Genomic DNA, 28,000 nt, shown 5'->3' with positions numbered 1-28,000 from the left:
ATGCGAGCCTTTCTGAAAAGTTCAGAGGGGTGTTTTCAGCTGAAACCGCACACCACCACCATCGGCAGGCACGGAGGGGCCGACATCGTCCTGCAGGTAGGGGCGAGGAAGCCCACCCTCGTGAAACGGGTGGTGGTTTGGGTGCAGGGAGGAGGACACACTGGGGTCCTCCCTGCAAAATGTGAGGGCTCCCAACGCGCTTTCACCCCGATTTGCAACAAGGAGAGGGGGTTTTGGCAAATATTTAGCAAAAAACTGAGCTGCTTTCTAGCAGGTTTCCCTGCTCGCCTGTTGATTGTCCGTGCCTAGTCCGCAGGTGTAGCAGAACATCACGCAGCCCTTGAATTCGCCCCCTGGGACAACAGCTTCGTCCTTCAGGACTTCAACTCCCTCCACGGCACCTTCGTCAACGGCTGCCAGGTCCAAAACGCGGCCGTGAAAGTGAGTCCAGGGGATATCCTGCGCTTCGGCTCAGGGGGAGCGTCCTTCCAGCTGGTGGTGGATGGGGCTGCCCAGGTAAGGATGGGTGCTGCTGCCCAGGGAAGGGTGGATGGGGCTACCCGGGTAACAGTGGATGCTGCTGTCTGGGAGAGGATTGGGGTGCTGCTCCCCGGGGAAGGGTGCCCCGGTAAGGATGGGGTGCTGCTGCCCAGGCAAGGTTGGATGGGGCTCCCCAGGGAAGTGCCCAGGGATCCCCAGGGAAAGATGCGGTGCTGCTGCCCCGGGAAGGGTTGGTGCTGCTCGCCAGGGCAGGGTGGATGGGACTCCCCAAGTAACAGTGGGTGCTGCTATCCAGGTGAGGATTGTGGTGCTGCTGGCCAGGGAAAGGTGGGGTCCTGCTCCCCAGGGTAAGAATGGGGTGCTGCTCCCCAGAGAAGGGTGGATGGGGGTCCCCGTTTAAGGGTGGGTGCTGCTGCCCAGGGGAGGCGTGGATGGGGTTCCCCAGGGAAGAATGGGGTCTTGCTCCCCAGTTAAGGGTGGGTGGGGATCCCCGTTTAAGGGTGGGTGCTGTTGCCCAGGGGAGGGGTGGATGAGACTCCCCAGGGAAGGATAGGGTGTTGCTCCCCAAGGAAGCGTGGATGGGGCTCCCCAAGGAAGAATGGGGTGCTGCTCCCTAGTTAAAGGTGGATGGGGGTCCCCAGTTAAGGGTGGATGGGGCTCCCCGTGTAAAGGTGGGTGCTGCTGCCCAGGGAAGGCCCCGGGAGCAGGATCAGGCTCCCAAGCTGGTCTGGGTGATCCTCGGGAAAGGCCGGGGGGGGGGGGGGCGGAGGAAATGGGTGGGAATGAAAAGCTTGAGCTCCCTCTGCTGAAGAAACTCGGGCAGGTCAGTAGGGAAAATATAAAGGAAAAGGAAAGGCAGGGGTCGGGATTCCCAACGACAAGTTGCACGTGAGCAAAGGTAGGTCGGGAAAATGCCCTTTGTTCTCTATTTGCGTTTTATGTTTCCTCAAAAGCTACTTACTAAAGGAGAAGTTGGGGTTGGGATCAAACCTGGAGCGAACTAAAAGGTACTGTGCTTGGCAGCGGCGTGTGTATCCGGAGAGAGCGTGGTGCTCGGCACAGCACGGCCAGGGCAGCGCCGCCGGCTTTGGGGTGCAGGAGAAACCCAAAGCAGTTATAACCTGGGAAAGAATGTGGTGGAACGTAGTGACAGTCTCCTGTCTCTGAAAAAAACCAACTGTTTGGGGACGTTTTTGGAGGTCGTTGGGCTTTTGAGGTATTATGTGGGTAAAGACTGAGGAGATCTGGTACTATTTGTGCTGTTTTGGCTCTTGAGGAATCCTACAAAATAGTCACTGAGAGAGAATCCCGGAAACGTGTGTCTTACGTGCCCGGTAGTGGGAGTTGCAGAGCCTGGTCTCCTAGCAGGGCCCATGTACAACTCAAACTTGGTTGGAGTCAGTTGGGTTCATGCGCCCAGAGACAGGGTGGGGAGGTCATGGCAAGAATCCTGGTGGAGCCAGTTAACCTGCTGAGTCCAAAGTGGTCCAGAAAGCCTCAGCCAAGGGAAAATAAGAGAAATTCCTAGCTGCACGGTGAAGCCGGAGCAGCCAGGGTGCCAGTGGCGGTTAGGTAAATGTGTTGTTACTGGAACTGTCAGCTCTTTAATTTCCAGAAGTACATGTGTAGGATGGAGGCAGAAAGCAGTGTTCCACGGTGACACAGAGGAAGCCCTGTGGGTGTCTCTTCATTGCTCTGTGATCCTCCTGTGGCGGAGGAGCTTTGAAGCCCGACCCTGCTGACTGCAGAGAGCAAATCACCTCCGCGTTGCGCCCTGTGAAGTGGTGACGGTGTCTAATCTAGGGAGGTCTGGCTCGTTTTCAGTAGTAGTAGAGGAACATGCTGTGAAGAGGAACACCACCCAGCTTAGGAGGTCCCATCCGTGCAGCGCCTCAGAGCCCAGGAGAAGTGCCCAGAAAGGGGTAGCCTGATGCCGTGGTGGGATCCAGCCCTCAGCAAGCGCCCAGGGCAGTGTCCCGACCCAAAGCGATGGGGCTCAGATGTGCTCTGGGAGAAGGTGAGGTGCTGGAGCAGTGAGGAACATGTCCTGGGGTCCTGGGCTCTCTTTCAGTGAGACGCCAGGAATCACAGAATCACGGAATTCTCGGAGTTGGAAGGGACCTCTAGAGATCATCTAGTCTAACTCCAAGGTCCAAGGAGGTCCAAGGTCCAGGAGGTCCAAGGCCACCTCGGCAGATGTTTACTTCAGCCCTTGTAATTGAGGGCTACATGCAAGCAAACATACAAGACTGTAATGGTGGCTTGTCTCTACCGTACTGGAAAGTTCTGCTCCTGAGGAGAATAGCAGATAGTGTCCTAATTACCTGTCTGACGGACCCAGCGTGAGGTCTGATGGATGCCATGGGAAGCCAGGAGAGCAATGAGAGGCTTTGGGGAACTGGGGAAATGAGAGGGCAGGAGCGCGTGTGTGTGAGCCAGGGGAGGCGTGAAGCTGGAGCTTTATGATTTGGCAAATGAAATGCAAAATGAAGGTGGTCAAATATATACAGAGAGGGAGGAGCTCACATAGCAGCAAACCCCCATAATTGCTTTCCGTTTCAGCAAAGCATTGGTGCTTCCTGAATTAAATGTGATACTTGGGAATGGAAATGGGAGGGTCTGAAATGTTGCTTCCATTCAGACCTGTCTGCATTGTGTACGACATAATTCAGGCACATCAGGAGCTAAAAACCTTCCTAAAATTGTGCTGATAATGTGATTTTTTCCATGGCAGATGTCGTATCCCCCCGTGAAACGTCTCACAGCGTGGACCGGGCAGCTCCAGGTGGTTGCAGAGCCCAAATCCTCAACTCCCGCATCTCCTTCCCACCTCCCCTCGCTGCAGTGGCACCATCCCCCCGGCTCCGCGGGCCGGTGGGCTCCCGGAGCAGCCGGCCACGTGCCCCATCCGCCATCGCGGAAGCGTCCCCTGAGTGCCTGGGCTAGGAGTGTGACCACCGCCGTCTCACCGGACCCTTTCAGCAGGAGCTCCACGGTGAGGACAGGTACTCCTCGATGCTAGACCTGGTGGCCCGTAGCCTGGTCTCCTCTCTGAGCACCGTAGGGGTGAGTGGAGTTGATCTAAGCAGGGGTAGTTTGGCTATGAGCTCAGAGGTGACCAGCGCTGGCAGCAACTGGGCGCCAGTCCTTGCCCAGTGGAGCTAATGGGAGTCCGTGTGTGGTCTTCGGTGGCGTTGGGGTCAGTGAGGAAATGGGCTGTGACATCTAAAGGGGAATGCCATTGCCCTCGTAGCTGAGCCTGACATTTCCTCTTCCTTTTCCCTTGCGTGTGATCGGGAAGGGCGATGACTAACTTTATCTGCACCGGTGACTCACGCACCTATTCCCGTCTCCTGTTTGAAGCGATGTTGTTTCCTCCTTTGAAGTGTAGTTACTGGCTGCCTTGAGGAACCTCAAACTAGGTCCATAGCTGATACGCTTCTAAAAATACAGTAGCGGTGGAGCAGAGGCAAGTCTTTCAGGGAGTAGTACAGCTGGAGAACGAGGCTGTTGCCACGACTGTAGCTTTTTATGGCCTGATACACAAGCCGGTTGTTTTGCTGGTTTGGGGTTGGGTTGTTGGAACAGTCACAAGTAATACAAAGTCAATAGTGAAGTGGTGAAGTACAGCACGTTGCGGCAGCGCATAAAGGTGTGTGGAGAGGCAAAAGGTGAAATTGCAGTGAAGGCAAAGGAAGGGAAGCACACGCTCCAAGGTAGCTTGTGTTCATTCGATTTTGGGGAAGTAGAGCCCAAAGGATCCACACGCACTGATGGAAATGAACAGAGCTATTCACACGCGGGAAGCCAGCAGAGCAGAGCTTCTTCTGTGGGGCCGGGCAATGCTGGAAACCCAGAGGAGCCTTTCTCTGCTGCGTCTGTGCTGTCCTTGAGGCTTTATTGGGGTCCCAGTTGTTCCTCTCTGGTGTGCAGACGGTTTGCACTGGTGTCTTTTTGGTGCCGAGTAGTTGGTTTATCTCCTGGTTGTGAGCCGACCTCATGGTCTGGAAAGTAGCTGCTGCCTTAGAGTAGTAGATGTGAGCCAAGTGAGAAGGGATGCCTGCAGCCAGTCCCCGCGCTGACGTTGGGCTGTCGTGTTTGCTTCATTCCAGTCTCGACCAGTGTCTCAGGCGATGGTGTGAGCAGTGCTGGGGGAGCCCCTTCCCTGGGAACTCAAGACATGGATTTACTCCCGCAGGAGAAGGTGATGCTGGGGAAGGTGTGAGAGACTCCATCCCTCTCCTGCTCCAGGGCTGTGTGTCTGACCGTGCGTCCCAGCAGGTTGCAGGGAATGTCACCAAAGGGGACTGCTGGGTGGATGGAGGACACGGGCATGGTGGGACATGGGAAGCCAGGGCGAGCGGGTCCATGCAGTCATAGATTCATAGAATGGTTTGGGTTGGAAAGGGCCCTAAAAACCATCCAGTCCCATCCCTGTGCCCTGGGCAGGGACACCTCCCACCAGACCAGGTTGCTCCAAGCCCCCTCCGACCTGGCCTTGAACCCCTCCAGGGACGGGGCAGCCACAGCTTCTCTGGGCAACCTGGGCCAGGCTCTCACCACCCTCACAGAAAAGAATTTTTTCCTAATATCTAATGCAAATCTCTCCTCTTCCAGTTTAAAACCCTTCCCCCTCGTCCTATGGCTCCCCTCTCTGATCACGAGTCCCTCCCCAGCTTTCCTGGATCCCCTTGAGGGACTGGAAGGGGCTCGAAGGTCTCCCCGGAGCCTTCTCTTCTCCAGGCTGAACCCCCCCAACTCTCTCAGCCTGTCCCCACAGCAGAGGGGCTCCAGCCCTCCCAGCATCTCCGTGGCCTCCTCTGGCCCCGCTCCAACAGCTCCATGTCCTTCTGCTGTTGGTGGCCCCAGAGCTGGAGGCAGCGCTGCAGGGGGGTCTCCCCAGAGCGGAGCAGAGGTGCAGAATCCCCCCCCTCCCTCGCCCTGCTGGCCACGCTGCTGGGGATGCAGCCCCGGGTGTGGGAGGCTCTCTGGGCTGCCAGTGCACGTTGCCGGGGTGTGTTGAGCTTCTCCTCCACCAACACCCCCAAGTCCTTCTCCTCAGGGCTGCTCTCCGTCCATTTTACACCCAGCCCATGTTTGTGGTTAGGATTGCCCTGGATTGTCCATGTGCGGGACCTGGCACTCGGCCTTCGTGAACGTCGTGAGGTTGGCATGGGCCCACCTCTCAAGCCTGCCCAGGTCCCTCTGGATGGCATCCCTTCCCTCGAGCGTGTTGACTGCCCCACACAGCTCGGTGTCAGTCCGTGGCCGTGGGTCGGTTCCCCTCGGAGCAGGCAGCCCGGCGTCTCCGTAGCTGGGGTGACAAATGGCCCCCGTAACATGCCCGCAGGGTGAGAAGCTTCTGCAGGTGGAGAAGGAAATCGGTCACCTCTCTGGTATGGAGACAGAATCAAAGCAGAAAGATGCAGTGATAAGGGATCTGCAGGATGAGATTGCAGCGATGGCAAAGACCCTGGCTCAGGCGGCGGCGAGGAACGAGGTGGAGCTGACCCAGAAGCTGCTCACCTTCGACCGAGAGCTGGGAGCCAAAACGGAGGAGATCAGAGCCTTGAGGGAACAGGTACGGAACGCTTCCGTGGGCACCGAGCAGGGAAAATGCCTCTCTGATACAGACGTACTTTGAGCGTAACAGCCAGTTTTTAGGAGGAGCGGGTTTGGGAACTACGGGAACCAAACAAGACGTGATTTTTCCGGTTGTATTTTGCGCATTTTCTAGCTTTCTGTGCAAGTTTCCCTCAAAGAAGCTGGGACCCGAATGTCCCACGTGTGTGGTAGGATCTGTACTGCTGCACTGGGGAGGGAGAGGGAAGCTTCACCAGCATTTTGTGGGGGAAAGGCACATGCAACTGCCATGGGCTGGACAGCCGGAACCCTGGCTTGCCTCACTTGCCGCAGGAGCGGGCTGCGTGGTTGCGTTTGCCGGCGCCATACCCGTCCCGAGGGCAGCACAGTCCCTGGGTGTCCTGGTGAAAATAGGCGGCTGGGTAGAGGAGAGGGGGCTGATAGTTGTCACGTCCAGGGATACGCGAGCAGCATGTGCTCACGTTTTATGAAACCTCAGAAAAAGTCCTGGAGGGACGGTGATGGAGTCCCCTGGAGCATCTCCAGCCTTGGGGATAGGGTCAATCCGACGTGTTGGTCCAACGCGAAACACGCAGGTCGGCAGCCGAGCATCTCCAGCAGCCCGTCCTGGTCCCATCCTGCCCTCCCGTCTAATCCTGGGTGTGAAGGAGGCGGTGAAATGCTTTGTGCTCGTCCCGGCTGTCTGGTGTAAAGAGGAGCCTTTGATGAGCAGGTTGCTGCTGGGGAAAAGGCGATATAATTTCGGGGCGCTGTCAGCATCGGTGCAGTTACTGCGGCGAGAGGAGACGATGCGCGGTGCCTCTCTTCCCAGCAGCTTTCCCTCCTCTGACAAAAGCCTCTTCCACCTGTGGCTTCGTTCTTCTATACCCTCCAGTAATTGCTGTGCGAAACGGGTCGTCGGAGCAGTGGGAAGCGCAGTCGTGCTGTCTGTGCGGCGCTGATGTGCCGAGGTGGATGGTACAGACCGTTCCCCACTCCCCAGTTCCAGTAGGGACTGTAAGAGCTGTCTTTGCAGCCGAAAAGGGAACACGAGTTATTAGCGGCTCCGGATCTGCGTTTGTGAGTAATAACTCGGGTGTGCTCCGAGAAGGCGATAAATCAGCCGGTGTTTCTGTCTGCCACTGCATTAGCAGCGTCACCCGGCCCCAGCCAAGGATTCCCGGCATGGGAGGCTTCTCCGTGCCTTTTCTATTAGGATTTGAGTGTGAATGGCCAAAATGAACTTAAGGTCACGCCATGCAAAGCAACGTGCTGAGAGTTAGTCAAGGATGCTAAAGAGCAGCCCCATCAGAGCGTGACTTGGTGGCACTGGATTTCCCTCTCCGAAGGGGACTGTAATAAAGTTAATAAGTGATTCGGGGAGGAACTGGGGCAAATCTGTGTTTTGCAGATCAGCAGCCTGCAGAAAGGCTCGAGCCAGGTTTTCTGCCATTCCCTCTACGAGAGAGACCTGGAGATTGGGAGGCTGCGGAACGAAAGCGAGAAGGTGAAGAGGGAGCACGCTTTGGCTGCAGGTGCTGTATCCCCGGAGCTCCGCGTAGGGGCATGAAGCACTTTGGGGCTGGCTCATGATAATGAGCGAGCATCGGGAAACCTGTCTGGGCGACAAATGATGTGTAGTGGCTCATGGAAATTTTCCTACCCCTGTAGGACACAGAAGTGTCCTGAAGCTCTGTGGGAGTTGCAGGTAGCGTCTGACCTGGTGGGTGCGGGACAATCTGGGGGTGGAAGGCAGGGAGTGATGGGATGGAGAATTTTAGGAGGACAAAAAGGCTCAAGCACCGCTTGCAGGGCAGGCTGCGAGCTGCTCGACGGCGGTGCTGTGTCAAGGGCTGCCGTTCCCCCCCGGGCGAACCTGCCCACCCGAGCTGCCGCCGCAAAGGCCACCTTGGACCACCAGCCTTGTCCAGTGGCCTTTATCCCAGCGGTTATCAGGCACGAGGAATTTCATGTGTACACAAAACATTGGCTTTCGTAATGCATTCGGCATAGCCAAGCTGTTCTGCTTGATTTCCTTGCCTGAGATAAGGGAACTGTATCCGGTGCTTGGCAGGGAGGAGGCATCAGGGCAGGGGATCTGACATAGTAAGGCTGCCAAAACGGATCTGTAAGAGCCACTCGTCCTCCAAGGCCCCAAAGGACCTTGTTAGCGATGCTGGCAGGGAGCAGCGTCCAGCACGGCGTGGCAAAAGCTTCCCAAGCGTGAGGGTGGTTGGAAAGGGAGGATGGCCGCTGAGCGGCTGGAGGGCTTTGGCAGGGATGAGCCTGGGGAGCCTCTCACCGGAGTAGTTTTTCTCAGGTCTGGTGGCCAGCCTGCGGAGGGAGATTGTGGGCAAGGAGCAGAAAATGCAGCAACTCAAGCAAGAGGTGGAAAAAGCGAAGAAGGAAAACCGAGAAAAGGACAACCAGCTAGCAGTTGTGTCTGCCAAGGTTATCCCTAATGAGGGGCTCAGTCATTTAAAGCTTGGCATATGGATTAATGTGGGAAACTAGGACAAGGAGGGCCGTGCCTACCTCCGTTAAGGACCAGAACAACTATTGGAGTGGCTGTTGGAACCCAAGGGTCCTGGCTGCACCCACGTGGAAGGTGCAGAGCCCTTCCGCGGGGAGGTAGCAGCGATGGGGCCGCGGTGGTGCCGAGGTGGGGGGCCATGGCCGTGGAGGGGTATCCCCTTCCCCAGCTGAATCCCCCTCCATGTTCTGCATTCAGGTGCTGTGCGCCCTGCATCGCTGGGAGCACAGTAGCTGTTTGTACCAGCAAAGTGACCGTGCCAAGATCCTCCCCAGGAGCCATGGAAACCTCGACTTAGAATCATAGAGTTCGAGTTGGAAGGGACCTCTAAAGGTCATCTAGTCCAACCCCCCAGCCACGGGCAGGGACATCTTCAACCAGACCAGGTTGCTCGGAGCCCTGTCCAACCTGGCCTTGACTGTTGCCAGGGATGGGGCATCTACAGCCTCTTCCAGCATTTCACCACCCTCATTGTAAAGAATTTCTTCCTTATATCTAGTCTAAATCTCCCCTCTCTTAGTTTAAAGCCATTACCCCTTTTCCTGTCGCAACAGGCCCGGCTAAAAAGTATGTCCGTATCTTTATTAAAAGCTTCCATAAGTCTTCCCGTGGCTCCCCGTAGCCCATCCTGGTTTTTCCGTTAAGGAAAGTGGACTGGGCGGCAGGTGGTAGCTGTGTTTGCAGCTCTCTCCTCATCGTGCAGAGCTGCAGCATCTGCAGAACAAGGCCAGAGCAGGCGCTGGGTTCTGGCTGGCTGACTGGGCACTCTCCCAGGGGATTTCAGTGATTCGCTGTGAATTCTAAGTAACGGAGACGATGTGTGGGGCCCTGGGGTGCAGGCAGAGAGCACCCCACCGCGTACCTGGCTGAGCATCTCCCCCTAGCAGCTCCCTGGAGAGAGGAATGATGGGGATCAGCCCTTGAACCGCTGGAGAGGGGAGATGTCGGAGTGCTGGAGCTGGGACCGGGTGCCCTGGGGATGCATCCTGGTGGCACTTGGTGGTCTAGAGTGCTCGTGTCGCTGAGGGCACATCCCAGAGCATCCCTCTGCAGTTTCCCCCACTCTGTGGATACGGGGAGATGGGGAGGGAGGCACGGGGAAGAGGGACCCGGGTCGTCGGGGCAGGCAGAACGGGGTCGGGCTCTGAAACCCCGGTACCCGGAATCGTTGACATTTGTTGCAGAAATGACAGTATCTGCCTGCCCCGATGTTTTGTTTTGTTTTGTTTTGTTTTTCCTTGTTTGCCATTCGTTTTAGTGCTCTAAAATTAAAGAGGAAATGAAGCACGAACGTGGAGAGCGTGAAGTTCTCGCGTGCCGAAACGTGAGTCTCAAGTCATTTGGGGTGATGGAGCACACGGGAGAGCAGCGACTGCAGGAATGCAGCATCGAGGGAATAAACAACTGGGCATTTTAAGGGAGTTGGTTTGAATCCGGCTCCTGGAATAGAAAGCACATAAGGTGCATAAGGAACCAGAGAAACGTAAAATGTAAAAATTTTCATGATACACTGCAGGGCAGGAGGATGCTGTCAGAAATAAGATTGAAAGGCCGCTTGGAAGCCAATGTAACCACAGTAAATATGGATTGGAAGGAAATTCCCGGGGGTGATGAGACAGGGTAGATGGGGAAAAGGTATGGCTTATGGGTTAAAGTCCTCCAGAGAGGCAATGCCCAGCTCCTCTGGTGAGACCCTGGGACTCTTGCAGCGCATCGGGGAGCTGGAACGCGACCTGGAGGGGCTGCGGGGAGAGGTCCAGAAGTATTGCGCCGAGCAGGAGAGGAGCCGAGACCAGCTGGCCCAGAAAGCCAAGGTAAGCGGCCGGCGGAGGGCAGCAGGGACGGGCACGGCGGGGACCCGGGCCACCTGGCATGGGGTGGCAGAGGCGTGGGGTGGGGACCAGTGAGCCCCAGGGTGTATGGGCAAGGGGGACAAGACGTGCTGAGCTCTGCCGTGGAGCTCCGGGGAAGAAAAGACCTGCCCTGTGGAGTGATGTGGAGGGAAGTCAAGGATGGGTGATGGTCCGGAGTCCCAACGCAGGCAAAGTGCAGCATTCGGTGTCCGATGCCGCAAAGCCACCCCCTGCAGAAAGATTTCCTCCTGCGATTCCCCAGCCATAATTGGAGTGGTTTGATGTGAATAGTGGGTTAGCCCCGGGGTAAAAAGTGCTGATGGCATGATGTTTTGGGTCGTGCTTTGATATGCAAATGCTCTGGTCGTTGCAGGCTGAGGAGGAGCTGCAGGAAGCCTGTGCCAGGCAAGCGCTGCAGCTGCAGGAGATGGGGCGCAGGGAGCGCCTGCTGCGAGCCGATGTGGGGCGAGCCAGGGAGCAGGTAGGGATGGAGGCAAGGGTGAGTGGGAGCATCCTGGAATGGGTAGAATGGGAAGGGACCATATAGATCATCTAGTTTTATGCTGCAGTCCGGGCTGCGGGCAGCCGAAGGATGGGTTTTCCCATGAGGGAGGACATAACGCTTGAGTGCAGGACACCCTGTGCAGTTCTGGGCCCCCCAGTTCAAGAAGGACAGGGAAGTACTGGAAAGAACCCAGTGGAGGTTTCAAAGATGATCAAGGGACTGGAGCATCTCTGTTACGAGGAAAGGCTGAGGGACCTGGGGCAGTTCAGCCTGGAGAAGAGAAGACTGAGAGGGGATCTCATCAGCAGTATCTAAAGGGTGGGTGTCAAGAGGATGGGGTCAGGCTCTTCTCAGTGGTGCCTGGTGACAGGACAAGGGGCAATGGGCACAAACTGGAAGACGGGAAGTTCCATCTCAATGTGAGAAAAAACTTCTTTCCTTTGAGGGTGCCAGAGCCCTGGAACAGGCTGCCCAGAGAGGTGGTGGAGTCTCCTTCTCTGGAGACATTCAAACCCCCCTGGACACGTTCCTCTGGGACCTGCTCTGGGTGACCCTGCTCTGGCAGGGGGTTGGACTGGGTGATCTCCAGAGGTCCCTTCCAGCCCCTACAATTCTGCAATTCTGTGATAGGGAATGCAGAGTCCAGAGCACCGAACCGTGTCACAGGGCTGAACTTGACATCAGATGCAGTATAATAGGCTTTTCCACAGGATTTGTGCCGGCATGGTGGAAGATGCGGGGAGTTTAATAGGGTACAGAAATGCACTGTGCTCTCTATACTTGTACCAGGTCCCATGCAAACCCTTCTCCGTGCCTAGGGAATGCCCCAAGCACGGACAGCTCTTTTCAGAATAACACGGTGCTAGATCACCAGGATAAAGCCGTGCCTTGCCCAAGAAGGTAGTGCCCCCCTCCTCCCCCGTTAAACTGCAATGCAGAATTTTGATAGAGTGAATTTGTTATGAAGCCCAGTTGGGGAGAGGCAGGAAAAGCTGGGAGTTGGTTGAGTACACGTTTGGAAAAAAACCCTGCTATTCGTGCAGCGTGGTGTCGAAGGGCAACCTCAAGCTTTTAAGGGCAGATGTGGACTTTTGGGTCCGTCACGTAGGTTAGCACAGGGACAGCCGTGCGTGGAAGCCCCAGCAGAGCCAGCATGAGGTGGGATAGAGAAGTAACTAGAGAAGTAAGGCACTAACCTCATTAGGAATGCTCATCCTCTTCTTCTGCAGAGGGGCTGGGTGGCATCCCCAGCTGTCCCCAGCCTGCCCCGACGGTTCCGCAGGAGGAAAGAGGAGTCAGCCATGGGAAATCCCTTTTGGAGTGTGGGATGGAGTGACTGCTTGGCTCAGGCAGTCTGTCCTTTGCGATGGGTGTCAGCCCTCTGTAATAGTAATCGCGGCATAATAGCATGGTTTAAGTTGGAAGGGTCCTTAGAGATCATGCCATTCCACCCCCCTGCCCTGGGCAGGGACACCTCCCACCAGACCAGGTCCCTCAAAACCCCCTCCGACCTGGCCTTGAACCCCTCCAGGGACGGGGCAGCCACAGCTTCTCTGGGCAACCTGGTCCAGGTTCTCACCACCCTCACAGCAAAGAATTTCTTCCCCACATCTCATCTCAATCTCCCCTCTTTCAGAGTAAAACCCGTTCCCCCTCGTCCTATGGCTCCCCTCCCTGATCAAGAGTCCCTCCCCATCTCTCTGTAGGCCCCCCTTAGGGACTGGAAGGCTGCTATAAGGTCTCCCTGGAGACCAGGCTGAACAACCCTCCCCCAGCAGTTGAAGGGCAGCAGATATTCAGGAGTCACATTGTGCTTGGTGGTGGGGAGTCGTCAGCCTCCCCGGTGCGTGGTGCTGGTGATCACCCCGGGCAGCTTGGAGGCAATGTAAGGGACGGGATACGCCACAGGGCCTCGCTGCCGGCAGAGCGCGAGCTGTTGGGGTTCAAGGAGGGTTGGTGGGGAACCCTTGTGAAGGTGCATGGTGATGAAAGCGTGTGCACCAAAGCGATGTGCTCCCCTCACACGCACGGGGCCTCGCTGACGGAGATATCAGGCACCGGGACGCCCTTAACACTGACGTGTGAGGGTTGGGTAGAGCAGCAAGCAAAGTCAGTGTGAATGCTCAGAGATCGGTGTTTCCCTCTGTCGATCTCTGCTGTAGCTGGAGTCCTTCAAATCCCAAGTGCTGCGAGCCTGTTCTCCAGCAGCAGCGGGAGCTGCAGGGACGGCTGTGGCGGAGCAGCAGGTGAGTGTGGCTACCAGCGCACGGAGATGCTCAGTGCTTCCAAAGCCCAAATTGGCTCGAGTCAGATGGAGCAGAATGGCCACTGTGTCTGCTCCATCCACAGGACTGCTGGTCGCAGCCAAGCTTCTTTAGATCCTAAACCGTGCTGCAGCTCTCCCAGGTTAATGGCACGGCTCCGGGATGCGAAGGAGATATGATCCTTTTTGTCCCCCAAAGCTTGGATGGAGTCAGCGGGCTCTTGAAGCCCAGGAGTCTGATGCGGCTTCCAGTTTGACGCAAGTCTCAATCGTCGCTTGCTGAGACAATCCAAGGTCCCTCCACAGGAAAAGGGTGTGAATACAAAGCCTTATTCTCCAGTTCCCTCACGTGCTTTTGCCAGGTGATAGAGAAGGTGAGGCAGGTCTCCGAAGAAAGCCAGCGAAGTCATGAGAGAGAGAAGTGTCTGCAGGAGGAATTAAGTTCCCGGCTCTCGAAGGAGAAGGAGGTGTCCGAAAGTGTCGAGGTGTTCAAGAAATCCCTGCACGAGCTCCAGGTCAGTCTTTTAAATACTGATGACCAGCTAGCGGGCAGGAGATTAGCGGCGCAGGGCATTTTTTTGGCCCGAGGATAGGTCCAAAGACACACTTGTGGATGCGCACTAGCCGGTGCGCAGCTCTCCAGGTGTGCCAGAGGCGAGCGTAGCCCCAAAAAGCGTTGGTTGGAAAGAAATAGGGGGTGTGGCAGAAGTGTGTCCTCCCCTGGGCCGGCCAGGAGCCGTTTCCACCAAAGATACCGACCCATGAAGTGTTGTACCAAAGCGTTCACGTGGTTGTAGCCAGGACTTTCTCAGAGATGTTGTGTTGTGTGCCAAGTCCCAGAAGCCCTCTGAGCACGGAGGGTAGCCTGTTCACCGGCTGTGTTTTCTCCAGGCGTGCCTGAGGAGCTCCTGCAGCGGCGACAGCCTGCGAGGGGAGCTGGGGAGGCTGCAGGAGGTGTGCCTGGTCTCCCCCATCTCGGCCATCGGGGCAGCGGTGGTGGAAATGGCACGCGTCCCCCTGTCCTGGCTGGAGGCTGTGGAGCAGCTCCTGGCCAGCGTGGGGATGGACCCACACGCCTCCGGCAAAGGTCCGTGTCCCGCTGGGTGTCCGGGGGGGGACACTGCTCCAGGTGGGATGTCCTGGCTAGCTAGAGGAGAAAGCCCAGCATGAGCCACCTCTTAGGGATAGTAGGCCCTTGCGTTGGGGCAAATCTCGGGCAGTTTGGGCAACTAAGAAACCTTTGGGGGGAAAGCACGAGGAGGGGAGGGGGTAACAGGAGGGAGCATCGCTTGTACGTCACAGTACCAGCCTTCCCCGGACTAAACCCAGCTGGTGAGGTGCGAGAGGTCCTTATTGTGGGGGCTTGTGTCTGGGAGTGAATCGAGGCGTGATGAAGGTAGATGTTCTGGTGGCATGCAGGCAACCCCGTTTCGTAGCTTGGATCCCTTCCTGCATCCCAGGTGCAGGAAGTTCTGATGGCAGTCAAGGAGCTGGTGTCTTGGATGGTTGTCTTTGTCCTGTGACGCTCTTCGAGCGAGGCTTTTCTCCGGGGTCGGTGTGCTCGGGCAGCGTGCCTGCTCTTATTCCCTGCCTCTGCGACACCGCTGCCACACGTGGGACTCTGTGGGGCTTGTCTGTGGAATGCGATGTCTGCGTGTGCTGGACCTGATGTGCTGATATCACGGTGCTTCAAAGTGGGTGTTATCCTTGGTGACATATAGGAAACTTTTCTTGTCCTGGATTGTGGCTGTGGCACCGGCTGAGATCTGATCCCCTTGTCTCGATGTTGCAAAGTATTTTGTCTTTCCTTTCTTTTCTCAGCACAGAAAGGACAGGGACCTGTTGGAACGGGTCCAGCGGAGGGCCATGAAGATGAGCAGGGGGCCGGAGCCCCCCTGCTGCGAGGACAGGGGGCTGAGAGAGTCGTGGGGGTTCAGCCTGGAGAAGAGAAGGCTCCGGGGAGACCTTAGAGCCCCTTCCAGTCCCTAAAGGGGCTCCAGGAAAGCTGGGGAGGGACTCTGGATCAGACAGTGGAGCCACAGGACGAGTGGGTTTGACACTGAAAGAGGGGAGATTGAGATGAGAGCTGGGGAAGAACTTCTTTGCTGTGAGGGTGGTGAGAGCCTGGCCCAGGTTGCCCAGAGAAGCTGTGGCTGCCCCATCCCTGGAGGGGTTCAAGGCCAGGTTTGAGGGGGCTTTGAGGGACCTGGTCTGGTGGGAGGTGTCCGGGGTTGGAACTCGATGGTCTTTAAGGTCCCTTCCAACCCAAACCAACCTATGAGTCTGTGATTCCTGCGCAACCCCTGTCGTGGAGCAGCAGAGCAGTGGCTGTGAGGAGTTTTCCAAAAACAATGTGAGGCGAAGGGTGTGTGGAAAGGAAAGCATAGGTCTATGTCAAAGCATCGTGTGTCGTGGAGTGTTGCTGCAGAGGAGTAATTGCTGTGACAGCAGTGTGGGAAGGGCGAGCATCACTCTCCCGTCTGCGTTGAGCATGGCACAGGGGTGCAGGACGTGCCGTGGCCTCGGCGAGGGGGCAGGAGGAGCTGCGAGGCCGCCGTGGTTGGCAGGGGGTGATTGTAGCACCGGGAGCGTCGTGCAGCAGCGAGCCGTCCTCGGCTCCTGCAGAAGCGTCGGGCTCAGAGAAGATGGGGTGACGCAGCAAAATGGGTGGCAGCGTGTGACAAGGAAAACAAATTTCCTGGTGGGAGCAGGCAGCTGGGCTGTGTGAGCAGGCAGAGCGTTGTCTCGGCGGCAGCAACGAGCTCCCAGGGCTGGGAATGTGCCGTGGTTGTGGTAGACGCAGAGGGGAAACCCTCGGCTGGTCTCTAGGAGCTTTTCCGAGGGGATGTCGGAGCTGGAATGCCGTAGCTAGGAAGCTAGTGAGGGTCCTCAGGCTAGCGAGGGTCTGTGGGTGCAAGGCAGAAGTGTCGCCACGGGTCTTTCCTTCCCCAACACCAGCACCTCCTCTGGCCCAGCCTGGAGGAAAACCCACCCTGAGTGTGTTTTTTGGGTATCCCAGCTAGTGCCGGCGGTGACTGTCTGGGAAGGTAGTGGTGGTCCCTTCTCCTGCCTGTGGAGGAACGTGGACACCCACCAGCAGGCGAGGGGGATGAGGGCCGGGGCTGAAGGTCAGCAGTGGCCAAAGGGAGCTTTGGCAGGAGGCGAGCGGCATCCCCGGGCCCCCGAGGGTGCTGCAGGGGGTGTGTGTATGTATATATATACGTGGGATGCGTGACCACCCCATACAGCGAGACGCCGGTGGCTTTTGCAGGGCCGGTGGCTGCTCTGGGGAGGTTGGTGGAAGACAGTCAGGAAGCTGCACGGAGGAATCGGATGTTGCAGGTACAGAAATGTGTGTGTATGTATGTAGACCGTGGTGGTTGGGGACCTTATGATGGGAAAAGACGGTGGTAATCCAAAGCGAGCGGGTGTGGGAGCCGATTTGGGAATGTTCGGTAGCAGCAGTCCCTGGGTCTGCACTAATTGCAGGGGAACGGAGAAGACGAAGCCCCCTGTCAACGTGCCGGTGTCTGTATAAAGTGGCAAGGGTGGAGGGTGTATCTCTTTGTCGAGTTGTGTGGTAGCGAGTGTCCTCAGGAGGCTTACGTCTTGCCCTGTTGCTGACGCGGTCCCTGTATCTCCTCGGTATCTGCTCTCTCCCCCCAGGCCCAATTAGAGAGGGACCGGGAGTCGCAGGCTGCTCTGCTGCGGGAGCGCGTGAAGGAGCTGGAAGCGAAACACGAGCAAGACCTACAGATAAAAATCCAGCAAATTGTATTGGAAAAGGACAAAGAGAGCAAAGAGGTATGGTGGCACGGTTGTTTTTTAGGAAAAGGATTGTTATGCAGAGAAAGTGGGTGTGTATCTAATGGTGTTGCCTTGTGAGAGGAAGAAGCCTCTGGTCCCGAAACGCCTGGGTGCATAGTCCCAGGAGCCTGGGTATCAGCTCTCCTCCTCTATTGATGTGGGTGACTGTCACTCCCCAAAGCAGCCGCGGTGGAACTGGGAAGCATCTGGGTAACGGCAGGATGCGCTGCTGCCCGTCAGTCCCAGGGAGGAAGCTGTAAGCCGGGAGCACCATCAGGATACGGGAGCTGAGGAAGGCATCGCGTTATTTGTGGCCTCGTGTCCTGGCCAGCTTTTCTCCCATAACGAGCCTCTGCTCCGGAGCAGTGACCCTCCTGGGGGTCTCCCGTATTGGAGTTGAGCTATTTTGCCAGATGATATTGTTTATTCTGTGCCGGAACTGTGGGCTGTCAATTAACAGATTCTGGAGAGCTTTGTCGCCCAGGAGAAGGACAAGTGCAAGCAATGTGTGGAGGAGGAACAGAAGAAGATCCGAGACCTGGAGACCCACCTGAGGAGCTTGACTGAGGTCAGTGGCACGCACGGGAGGTAAAGCAGAACTGCTGACGCCTGCGTGAAATAGGTCTGAAAGTGCTCTGTAGCGTGGTGGCCCATTTGGTCATGGCCGTAGACGGACAGTGGTGGGTCTTTGTTCCCCCCAAACACACAGAGATGCATATCTACAGAGAGAAAGGTGGATTTTTGTGAGCTTGGCAAGTCCTCTGTTGCTGCTATTGTTCTTACGTAGGTAATGGAAAGGAAGTCAAAGGAGCAGGAGGTTTCAGAGTGCAACCTGCGGGAAGCCGTGCACAACCTGGAGGAAGCCGCAACACGAGAGGTAGCTCCAACGACCCTTGTGTGCACCCTGGGGAAGCGGCATAGACATGGTTTGGGTGAAGAAGGCTTCCCCGGTCCCTGCTGAGTGAGGGGGCAGAGAACAGCAGCCTGTCCCCTCCTGGAAATCCTTCCCTTCCCTCGGTCCGCCTGCCTGCCAGCCAGGAGAGACGATGCTGACGCCAATCCCCAAGGGAAACACGTGTGATGCTTCCCAACCGAGATAACACGTCTTGTTTCCTAGATGATGTTACAGCAGCGGGTTGTCACGCAAGAGGAGCAGCTCAAGTCCATTCAGGAGGAGAATGAGTTGGAGAGGCAGAAGCTGCAGGAAGAAAGAGAGGAATATAAAGAGCAAAGCAAGCAACACGCTCTGACAATTGTGGCTTTAGAGGAGAGGTTGCTGGAGGCCAAACAGCAGCAGAAGACTCTGGAGGAGGAAAAGGCGGCGCTTGTGGAAAAAATGGAAGGTAGCAAAGGGTTGCACGGGATGAGTCTGTACTGGGAACCCTCTTGGTTAACGTGGAATTTATGTAGAGATGGAGTAGCGTGCTTGCTGCTGTGGAAGGCGTTGTGCTAGACGTTGGTTTGAGGTTTGCCTGAATGCAGGACGTGGCCGGAGAGTCCCCAGAGAAGGCACGTTGCAGGGAGTTGCGGGATATTGAGTGGTGGCTTTGGGGACTGTGGTCGCAGGCAGGGCTTTCCCACCGGAAGAGGGATCTTTGCTATTGAAAGCAATGAGTCTGGAGCACCGCGGGCTGCACCCAGGGATAAGTGATCCTGGGCACGGAAGGATGTAAGGAACTGTCTAAACAGTGGTGGAACTGGAGCCTAAGAGACACAGGCTTCCCAAGAAATGCTCCTCGCTCCGCAAAGCTGTCGTGAAGGAAAGGATCTATGTTGCAGAAGCAGGAATGCGATGCGTATGCAGTGTAAAGAAGGCACCGGCCCTTGATATTGTGTCCTGTAGGACTTGGGGACGGTGCCCACAGGTTGACGTCGGGAGCCTCGCTGGAGGTGTCTCCTGCCCCGGTGTCACGCTGCTGTCTGAGGTAAGGGGCACTCGCTGGGGGTGGTCTTGGTCAGAGGGGCTCAGAGAAGAGCGGGTATAGCTAGGAGAGGTTTGGGAAAAGCTGGGGCCGGCTGCAGCTTGTCCCGAGATCTTTTCGGTGTGTGGCGGTGAAGAGAGCCCGTTTGCTGGGCTGAGGTGGGCTTAAGTGCTTAGAGGGTCAAAGTGGTGGCGGGTGGAGTGTGAGGGATCTGCCGTGCCATCCAGAGGGCTCCAGGTGAGAGGGAGCGAGCTGGCCGGTCCCAGTGCCGCAGCCACGAACCTACGGCACTGAAAAGGCAGTGAATCGAGTGACGTGTACGTATAAATCGTGAGATGCAGCTCGGGAAGGCGGGCGCAGGCTCCGTGAAACGAGTCCGGCAAACGAACCGCGAGATTTGCCGTGATCTTTCTCAGGAAATTCCGGGAGGAGCTGGCAGCGGCGCAGAGCGCGCTCCTGTCCAAGGAGACCGTCGTCGCCAGACTAACCAAAGAGCTGGGGGAAACCAGAGCCAGGATGTCGGACATGAGAGGTGGGTTTCCATCTTCCCTTCCCGCTTCCCAGCAGCAACAGGAGAGGTGGGTACCAGTGGGAACGTGCAGATCATGGGAAGTAGATGTCACCGTCCCGAAGTAAACGCTGTGGCCCCGCGTGGGGAAAAGCAGCCGGTCCTTTATTCCCTTTGGGAAGGGGAATTCCTCCCCGCTCTCGGTGAAGTGACGGTGAGCGAGGGTTGCCAGATGGAGATCGGGAGGACAAAACGGAGGCCGTCTTACTCCAAGTCCGACTGGTGGGCTCCTTGAGGCCGAGGGTATCCCAAGGCGGGAGACTGGGAGAGCCTGGCCCGGGATTCCTCACTGGGCATGGTGGTGCTTTGGGGAGGCTGTCGGGGAGAACCCAGCAGAGCAGGCAGAAAGGAGACCGAGCCTGGAAACGGAGGGATGCGCACGGCTTGCTCTCGGTGCAACGTGACCACGGGGGCAGAGCCTACAAGAATGGGTGGAAGGTAAAAGTCTGCAACTCAGGAAATGCCGGTGACCCTCTTCTAATACAAAATGAAGGAAAATTGCCATAGCGATAGGTGTCAAGGGCAGGGCGAGGGTCTGCGGGGACGCGGTCCGTTATTGCTGACGGTCCCCGCGAGGGTGTACTGGGGAAAGGGGGCAGATCCATTTCAGTGGAGACCCGCCAGGGCCAGGTGATGAGACAGACAGAAACCCAGGACGCTGTTGTGTGCCCAGGGGAGCTGAGCGAGGAGCAGAAGGTGGAACTGGAGCAGAACCTGAGCCGGGTGAAACAGCAAGAGCGGGAACTGAACCTGCTCCGGGAGAAGCTCTCCCAGATGTCCAGCCTGGTGGAGAAGAAGGATCAAGCACTGGAGACAGCAGCTGAAGAGTTAAGGTACGTGCCGTTGCGACCTGATGCTTTGCAGAAGCTGCTCTGTACCTTCCCAGCAGCTGAGGGCTTCAAACTAGAGAAGGGTAGATTGAGAGCAGATTTCGGGAAGAAATTTTTCACTCCGAGGGTGGTGAGAGCCTGGCTCAGGTTGCCCGGAGGAGCTGTGCCTGCCCCATCCCAGGAGGGGTTCAAGGCCAGGTTGGACGGGGCTTGGAGCGACCTGGTCTGGTGGGAGGTGTCCCTGCCCAGGGCAGGGGGGTTGGAACGAGATGATCTTTAGGGTCCCTTCCAACGTAAACCGTTCCGTGAATCTTTGAAGCCGTTGAGTTGTCTCCCCGAGAGCAGAAGCCACGTGTGAGAGCAGCGGAACTGGGCGCAGCAATGTTCTCTCGACGGAAGCGCCACAGGAACTGCAGCGGGGGTTTGGCGGGGCTCGTGCCAGTGGACGTGTAACCAAGTCACTTGTAACTAAGTGCATGTTCCCACCCACGCCATGGTAGTCATCGGCGGGAGCCCGGGGTGCTGCTCTCCACAAGCTGTTCGGGCGACCTTCATCCGTCGCAGCGTCCCACAACGGTCTTGTTTCTTGGCACAGGCAAGCCCGAGCCCGCTGCCGGGAGGATGCCTCCCGAGAAGTGACGAAGGACACCGGTCCTGAGAAGGATGCTCCTGGGACGGCGTTGCGGGTGGGTGAAGCCTGCGAGAGGGTAAGTCTGCAAGGAGGCTGCCGAGGTCCGGGCTTGGGGAAGAGTATAGATCGCTCACATGGTCTTCCTCAGCAGCGTGGTGGGACCTAGCAATGCCCAGCCGAGCTCCAAGGCGGCTGAGGCAGGAGCTGGCTAATGAGGTGATGTTTGTACAGCACTTTGGAAGCGTGAAGTGGTGTGTGTACTAACGGCTGCGATAATTGCCAATTAGAGGGGATGGCGGGTTAGGGAGAGAACTGCAAGCATTTCCTCCTTCTCCCAACCTTGCTGGCTCTCTTGGTGGAGGCAAAAGCTGTAAAGGGGTTGATTGTGCAGGAATAGTGGTAGCTCGTGGCACAGGACAGGAAGAAACGTTCCTTTTTCTCCTGTGCTGAGTTCTCTTTTGGTTTCCCTGGCGCTGGAAAGGGGAAGAACTCGAAGGTGGCTGCGGCAGCAGATGGAGGGACTGTAGGAACCGTACACCCTGTGCCGCAGCAGTGGCAGACAATGTGCCAGCGAGAGAGGCTGGATGTGTGGGGGCCAAGCGGTGACTCACAGCCAGATGACGAGCGGGAGGTATCGCCTGGGATATCTGGGAGGAAGCACAGAGACCAGCCGAAGACGCGGTTGGGGAGCAGACCACCCCTCGCCGAGCTGTGCCGTGGGGCAACGGTGGCCAGACCCGAGTGGGCAGGTTGTTGCCAACAGTAACCGTGTGCAGGGTGTGATGCGGGGCCTCCTCCGTCCCAGATTTTAGGATGGTTTTCAGAATGCAGCAAGCTGGATGGGGCTGGAAGAGGGAAATGCACGTGTCTGTGTGCAGGGGTGTAGTTTGAAAGAGAATAATGCATGAGATGGTGTATAGACGCAGACCACAAAGTCTGTCGGTATTTGTGCATAGAGAATGTCCCCAAGGAGCGTCAGGGGAGGTTTGGGAAGGATAATAGGAAAAAGGTAGTTTACCCAAAGGGTTGTCAGGCACTGGAACAGGCTGCCCTGTGAAGTGGTGGAATCGCCATCCCTGGAGGTATATAAAGGACAGGTGGAGGAGGTGGTGCTGAGGGAGCCGGTTTAGTGGTGGAGTCGGCAGTGTTAGATTGATGGTTGGACCTAACGATCTGTAAGGTTCCTTCCAACCCAGACGATTCTGCGAATCCATGGAAGCAGTAAACACTCCGCGGTAGCACAAAGCGCAAGAGAAAAATACTGCCTCGCACTGGCCTTTCAGAGCCACGCGCTGTCCCTCCGCGAGCTCTCTGGAGCATCGGCAGGGCTGATGTCCTCACCGGAGCGTGGTTGGCACAGCAGAGACTATAAGGGGTCTGTGATGCTGGTCTCCTACCCCGCCAAATCCACGGCGAGGGTGTAGGGTGAGGTGCTCGCGGGCTTTCCTCTTGGCCTGTGCCAAGCGACCAGCATCTTCCAGCAAGGCTGCGGTTAAGCCAGGTTCAAGCGGAGCTTGTGGCGAGCCGGATGCGGAACGGGCAAGAATCGGTCAATCTTCTTCTTCCAGGAGCCAGCATTGGACTTGGTCAACCTCGGTGCGCAATGTCGAGGCCTCAGGCACGAGGAGACGATCCGGCGCCAAAAAGAAGGCTTGGCCGAGCTCCGGGAGAGAGTAAAGATGCTGGAGAAGAGGCAGTGCCCAGGTGAGCATGGCTACCGCCAGAAGGGGAAGATGCATCCAGTTTCCTTTGGCAGAGCCTGGCGCTGTGCGCGATCACTCCCACGCTCTCCTCGAGGCGAGAGAGAGCAGCTGGTGCCTAAAGAGACCGAGCCTTGGGTGCTGTGGTCTTGCAAAGCCTTGCAAGTACCGTGAGAATCCTCTGCTTGCCCTGTCTCAATGTCTTTTGATTCCTTTTCATCGTGTGTATCCCTGCGTGGAGGGTGGTTTGGAGAAACAGCGCCATCTCTGTGCGAGGCTCCAAGTAGAGTAGGAGTTTGTGGTTCAACCCCGGAGTTGTCAGCAGGGAAATAGGTTTGCACCCTACGATGCCCAAGCACTCGGATAGCAAGGCCTGCAGGTTTTACTCCGTAGCCAATTCATCTCTCCATGTATGGTCTCTGTACGGGGAAAAAGAAACCTGGTGAGCCTCACAGTGTTTGTGGGATGAAGCCACAGTACGTCGTACAGAGAGTGGGTCCGCTCAGTGGGTGTGTGTTTGCCTCCAGCTGTCACGAAGAAGGGTGTGGAGCCGCTGGTGGTCCTGGTGAAAGACTTACCAGAGGGAATCGTCCAGAAAACAGGTCTCGAGAAGGAAACCGCATCCGTGTTGGGAACAGAACTGAAGGCCGGCAAGGTGAGAGGGCAGGTTGCGGTTCGTGGTGCTTGTGACTTTGTCGGGAAAGTATCCACTGGAAGGGGGAGAACTGGGCTTCCAGATAAACGAGAGAAGAAGCCCTGGGGGGAGAAGGGGAGACGTGGAATCGGGCAGTGTGTGAGGTGCAGCCCAGAGGAAGACATTCCTTGAAGGGAGGGTCACGGCTCCTGGCGGGAGCAGCAGGTTGTCCCGTAACATGGACGCTGGGATGCTGCAGGCTGTCCCAGCTGGGTACCACGGTGCTGCCGGGGGCGGGGGAGGGGTTTCCCGTGCAGCAGAAGGGAGGCTCGAGGCATCTCAACCCAGAGCCGGGCGATCCGTGAGCTCTGTTGGTCTGTCCCTGTCTGTGCAGGCTCCTGGCCAGGTTCCTAACGGAGGCTCGTACGGGGTCGCTGATGGGGCAGCGAGCTGGGAGACGGAGGATGTGGCAGACCTCGGCGAGAAGATGGTACGTGAGCGATAGACCTGGTCAAATGGTAGCCGGCGCTTGTAGAGAGCAGATGTTTTTCAGACACGTTGCAGAAGTGATTGGCATCGGGGCTCTGCAGGAATGCGGTCGAGGATGCGCTGCCTATGGCAGGTCCCAGGGTGTGCCAGGCGTCTGCTGGGACGTCCTGGCACCCCAGGGCATGCAGCGGTGCGTCCTTCCCCCCTTCCCACCTAAGGTCCTTGGGGACAGTCCCTCGGGCAGTCAGGGGCTGAATCTCTAGAGAGTTAGGGTTGGAGGGGACAGAGACCCGCACCAAGTCACGCGCCTGATAAGTGATGCGAGAGAGGCTGTGGAGCGACGGAGGTGGCTGCCGGAGGAGGTGTCCTTTGGGTGGGCACAAAGGGTGGGCTGTGGAAGTGGGTCTCCTCCCTCTTTGAAAAGGGCAGAAAAATGTCCAGCGGGGAAAATGAGTCATCCCGAAGAAGGAAAAAAATCCAACCCACGCGAGTCTGGTGGCTGGGAATCGAATGCAAGGTGTGAAACAGGGTGGGAGGTACTCCGGAGCAGGGGTGATTCCCGGCTGGTTGTATTTGTAGGAGCGCTGGGAGAAGCTCGCCCAGGGAAAGCACACGTGGAAGTGAAACAAAGGGGAATGCGCGCAGCGGTTTCCTTGTGACATTTTCATCTCCCCAGTAGAGCAGAATGAAAGCAGGTGGCTGAGCGGTGTGACGGTATGTGGCGGAGGAATCGGCAGGCCTGGTAAATAATGCATCGCCTGCTCTTCCGACAGTACCTTGACGTAATTGGTGCTCTGGGGAGCCTGATGAAGGTGAAGGAGCTGTCAGGAATGCAGCCTCTGAAGCACCTTCCTCCAGAGGAGAGGAAAAAAGCGGGGCTGCGGCGACGGAAGGACCTGGAGCTGCTGTACGATAAGATCAGGAACCTCAAGAGTCGCCTGGAGAGAAAAGAAGAAATGGTGAAAGATTACGAGGCCAACGGGGAGCAGCTCAGGTACTGACAGGCAAGGTGGCTGCGAGTGGCCACCGGTCGGAGTGAGACCGAGTCCCGGGACACAAAGCGACAGGGAGCTCGGGGCAAGGAGTGGAGCAGCCCCTTGCCCTGTTGTCCATCCGCTGGGAACCGGTCGTGTCGTGGTCAGGGTCTAAACGTGAAACGTCAGGAGAAACAGAGACCCTCGCAGGGCCTTAGGCAGGCGAGCAGTGATGGAGGTGGAGAAACCTTGGCAGAGTCCCTTGTCCGGGGTGGCCAGACCCCGGGACGGTGGTGGCATCGGCCGGGGTGGAGGGACGGTGTCGGCGGGAGCGAGGCAGGCGTGGGAGCCGATGGGGAGGGCTGGCTGGAGCGAAGGAGATGCTGCCGCTCCAGGAGGTGCCGCACAAGGTGATGCGTGAGGGAGCAGGGAGGAACCCCGGGTGGTGCAAGCCCCGCTGCTGCACACGTGCAGGGGTCTTTTTGACCACAGCGCTGGAAAAAGCAGCGTGGAAAGATATGTCTGGGTCAGTGTCGGTATGCCACCGTAGTTGAAGTTGGAAGGAGGTTTGATAGCAATCTGCAAGCCGGCAGTGGTGGCACAGCCACCCGGAGTCCCTCTGCAGGGTTGCCCGCTGTAAGGGATTGCAGCCAGCACCCCGTGTAGAGCGAGGGAAGCCGCCAAGAGGTGGGAACTGGGTCTCACGGAAGGCAGGAGGAGAGGGGTTTGGCCGTGCCGTAAGGAATCGGAGCAGGGAAAACACTTAGTAAAACGTGTGCGGGTCCTTGCAAGGCGTGAGCCGCTCTGACGTCCTGCCGTGTCACCCTGTGGGGTGGTGGCTGCTAAGAGGGACGCAAGCGAAATACGGTGTTGCTTGGAAGCGTCCTCTTCCAGGCAGAGCCCAGTCGGGGTGGGGGGAGGGTGTCGATGCGGTGACAGTCCCCCCGCTCCTGTTTTGCACAGGCTGAGCCAAGCCTCCCTGCAAAAGTGCCGGGAGGAGATGGCCAAACTGGAAGATGAAGCCTACAGGCAGGCAGAGGAGAAGGCTCTGCTGAAGGAGGCTCTGGAGAGGACCCAGCTCCAGCTGAGCCAGGAGAAGAAGCTGCTGCGAGCGGCCAAACTGCACAAGGTGAGGACGCGGGAGCAGGCGAGCGGGGCCCGTGAGGACGCCTGGAGCCCCAGGAGCCAAATACCCCCATGCCCGGGTGTTCAAAGGCAGGTCCCGGTGGTCAGCAGGCACCTCCGGGGTCAACGAGGTGCCACGGGACGCGTCTGCCCTGACGATGTTGGGGGAGGCACAGGGGACGCACGGCACAGCCCGGATGCTCAGATGGTGGGGAGATGCCCGAGGCAAGTCCTACACGTAGAAGGAAGGTGACTCCTGGTGCGACCCAGAGCCTTGCAGAGGACAAGGCGGAGGAGCCTCCAGGAGGCGGTGGCCATTCTCCAGAAGGCAGAGCTGGGAAGGCATGAGGCCCTCCGGTCACTTGGTTGCACACAGGGACGAGGGGGGGACAAGCAAGCGAGGTGTCCACTGCTGCAGGAAACATCTCCCCTTGCCGGTGCAGACGCAGGGGTCTGCCGTCTCTGAGGCGGTCGCTCAGGTGGGGTTTGGTAAATGAGGAGCCGGGGTTGTGGTGAGGGACCTCTGGGGCCGAAAGCGGCAAGAGGGTCGTTGGCTCTGGGGATGCCTCTCTTGCATGGGGCACCTCCGTGGTGTGCCCACCGCAGCCGGAAAGGCGATGCAGCTCGGCGTGGAGGCCCAGCAGAAGCCGCGAGCGCTATGCAAGGCACTGACCTAGCTGTTGTGATGGGTTAGGAACCTGTGGTGGGTCTGGCAGAGTTTTCTGGCTGTGGAGTACCGTGGGTGGCCGTGCTCTTCTACAGCAGCGGCGGGGCAGATCCCGGGCGAGGAGACGGGAGCTCCGTGTTATACCCGACTCCCGCATCAGCCAGCTCCATCCATCAGGGACCCTGGATGCCGTGGTCTGCCTGTCCGTCCCGAGAGGCTGTCCCGGGTGTCCCGGGGCTCTGCAGCTCATCTGGGCTCGGCTGCGTGGCAGCATCCCCGCTCCCGGAGATGGAGGGCGATAGGTTCGGGCCATGTAGAGTGACGGAGAAGGGAAGGTCAGGCTCGTCCTGCAGGCGGTACGAAGGCCGTGCTGAGCTCTCACCGGCAGATGTGGCGTTCGATATCTCTCTGTTCCGCAGCCTGGAGCCAAGAAGCCTTTCTGCTCGGGGAAGCTGAAGGCCAAAGAACACACGGCAGAAGCCCTCAAGACGGGAAGCACGTAGGAGTGGTACCATGCAAGCCTCGGGTTGGTGAAGGTCTGTGGCAGGAACGGGTTGGCGCACTGTGGACTCTGCAACGTTGGACGCGGTACGAGGTGTGGGTGCGTGTAGAGGAGCCCCTGTCGGTGTCCCGTCGCTCCTTGGCAGGCTGGTGTGGCTGCACGGTGCGGAGGACGTTATTTTCCCTGCAGTACGTGCCCCCTAGTGCGTGGTGGGGTTTATGGCAACACAAAACGTTTTTTGTGGGTACAGCCTGGTGTATGCATGTATATTTATGTGTATGAATACCGCCCAGTGTATGCGTTGTACGGGCGAAGTCGTAGAATCATAGAATCGTCTAGGTTGGAAAAGACCCTTGGGATCATCGAGTCCAACCGTCTGCCCCACTCTACAAAGTTCTTCCCTACACCATATCCCCCAACACCGCACCTAAACGACTGTTGAACTCATCCAAGGATGGTGACTCAACCCCCTCCCTGGGCAGCCTCTTCCAGTGTCTGATCGCTCTCACTGTGAAGAATTTCTTCCTAACGTCCAGTCTAAACCCACCCTGTTGCAGCTTGAAGCCATTCCCTCTTGTTCTATCGCTATTTGCTTGTGAGAAGAGACCGGCACCAACCTCTCTCCAGTGTCCTTTCAAGTAGTTGTAGAGAGTGATGAGGTCCCCCCTCAGCCTCCTCTGCCTCAAACTAAACAGTCCCAGCTCCCTCAATTTTTCTTCGTAGGATTTATTGTCCAGGCCCTTCACCAGCTCCGTTGCCCTCCTCTGCACCCACTCCAGCACCTCGATATCTCTCTTGTGTTGAGGTGCCCAAAACTGGACACGATACTCCAGGTGTGGCCTCACCAGTGCTGAGCACGGGGGGACAATCACCTCCCTATGTATTTAATTTATATTTAAATACCTTAGTGCCA

The 28,000-nt window shown here is 57.5% G+C and overlaps 1 protein-coding gene across 1 annotated transcript; it reads left to right on the top strand.

The window, feature by feature from the left end:
• On the top strand, positions 1-27,088 carry FHAD1 (forkhead associated phosphopeptide binding domain 1). The gene is given in 29 exon segments (XM_074161442.1): positions 1-96; positions 310-516; positions 3,236-3,506; positions 4,614-4,705; positions 5,852-6,082; positions 7,496-7,619; positions 8,405-8,535; positions 9,876-9,941; positions 10,327-10,431; positions 10,844-10,951; positions 13,138-13,221; positions 13,601-13,753; positions 14,130-14,325; positions 16,510-16,580; positions 16,905-17,042; positions 17,506-17,613; positions 17,833-17,922; positions 18,163-18,416; positions 19,384-19,499; positions 20,209-20,368; positions 20,961-21,076; positions 21,448-21,520; positions 21,522-21,627; positions 22,565-22,700; positions 23,224-23,351; positions 23,725-23,820; positions 24,593-24,813; positions 25,757-25,922; positions 27,005-27,088. Coding segments are annotated over 29 exon segments (3,927 nt in total).
• Positions 27,089-28,000: the final 912 nt, after the last annotated feature.

Source organism: Numenius arquata, chromosome 20 (genome assembly GCF_964106895.1).
Source record: "Numenius arquata chromosome 20, bNumArq3.hap1.1, whole genome shotgun sequence".
NCBI lineage: Eukaryota > Metazoa > Chordata > Aves > Charadriiformes > Scolopacidae > Numenius > Numenius arquata.
The sequence above is the reverse complement of the archived record's forward strand: the minus strand, read 5'-3'. Positions and strand labels throughout refer to the sequence as shown.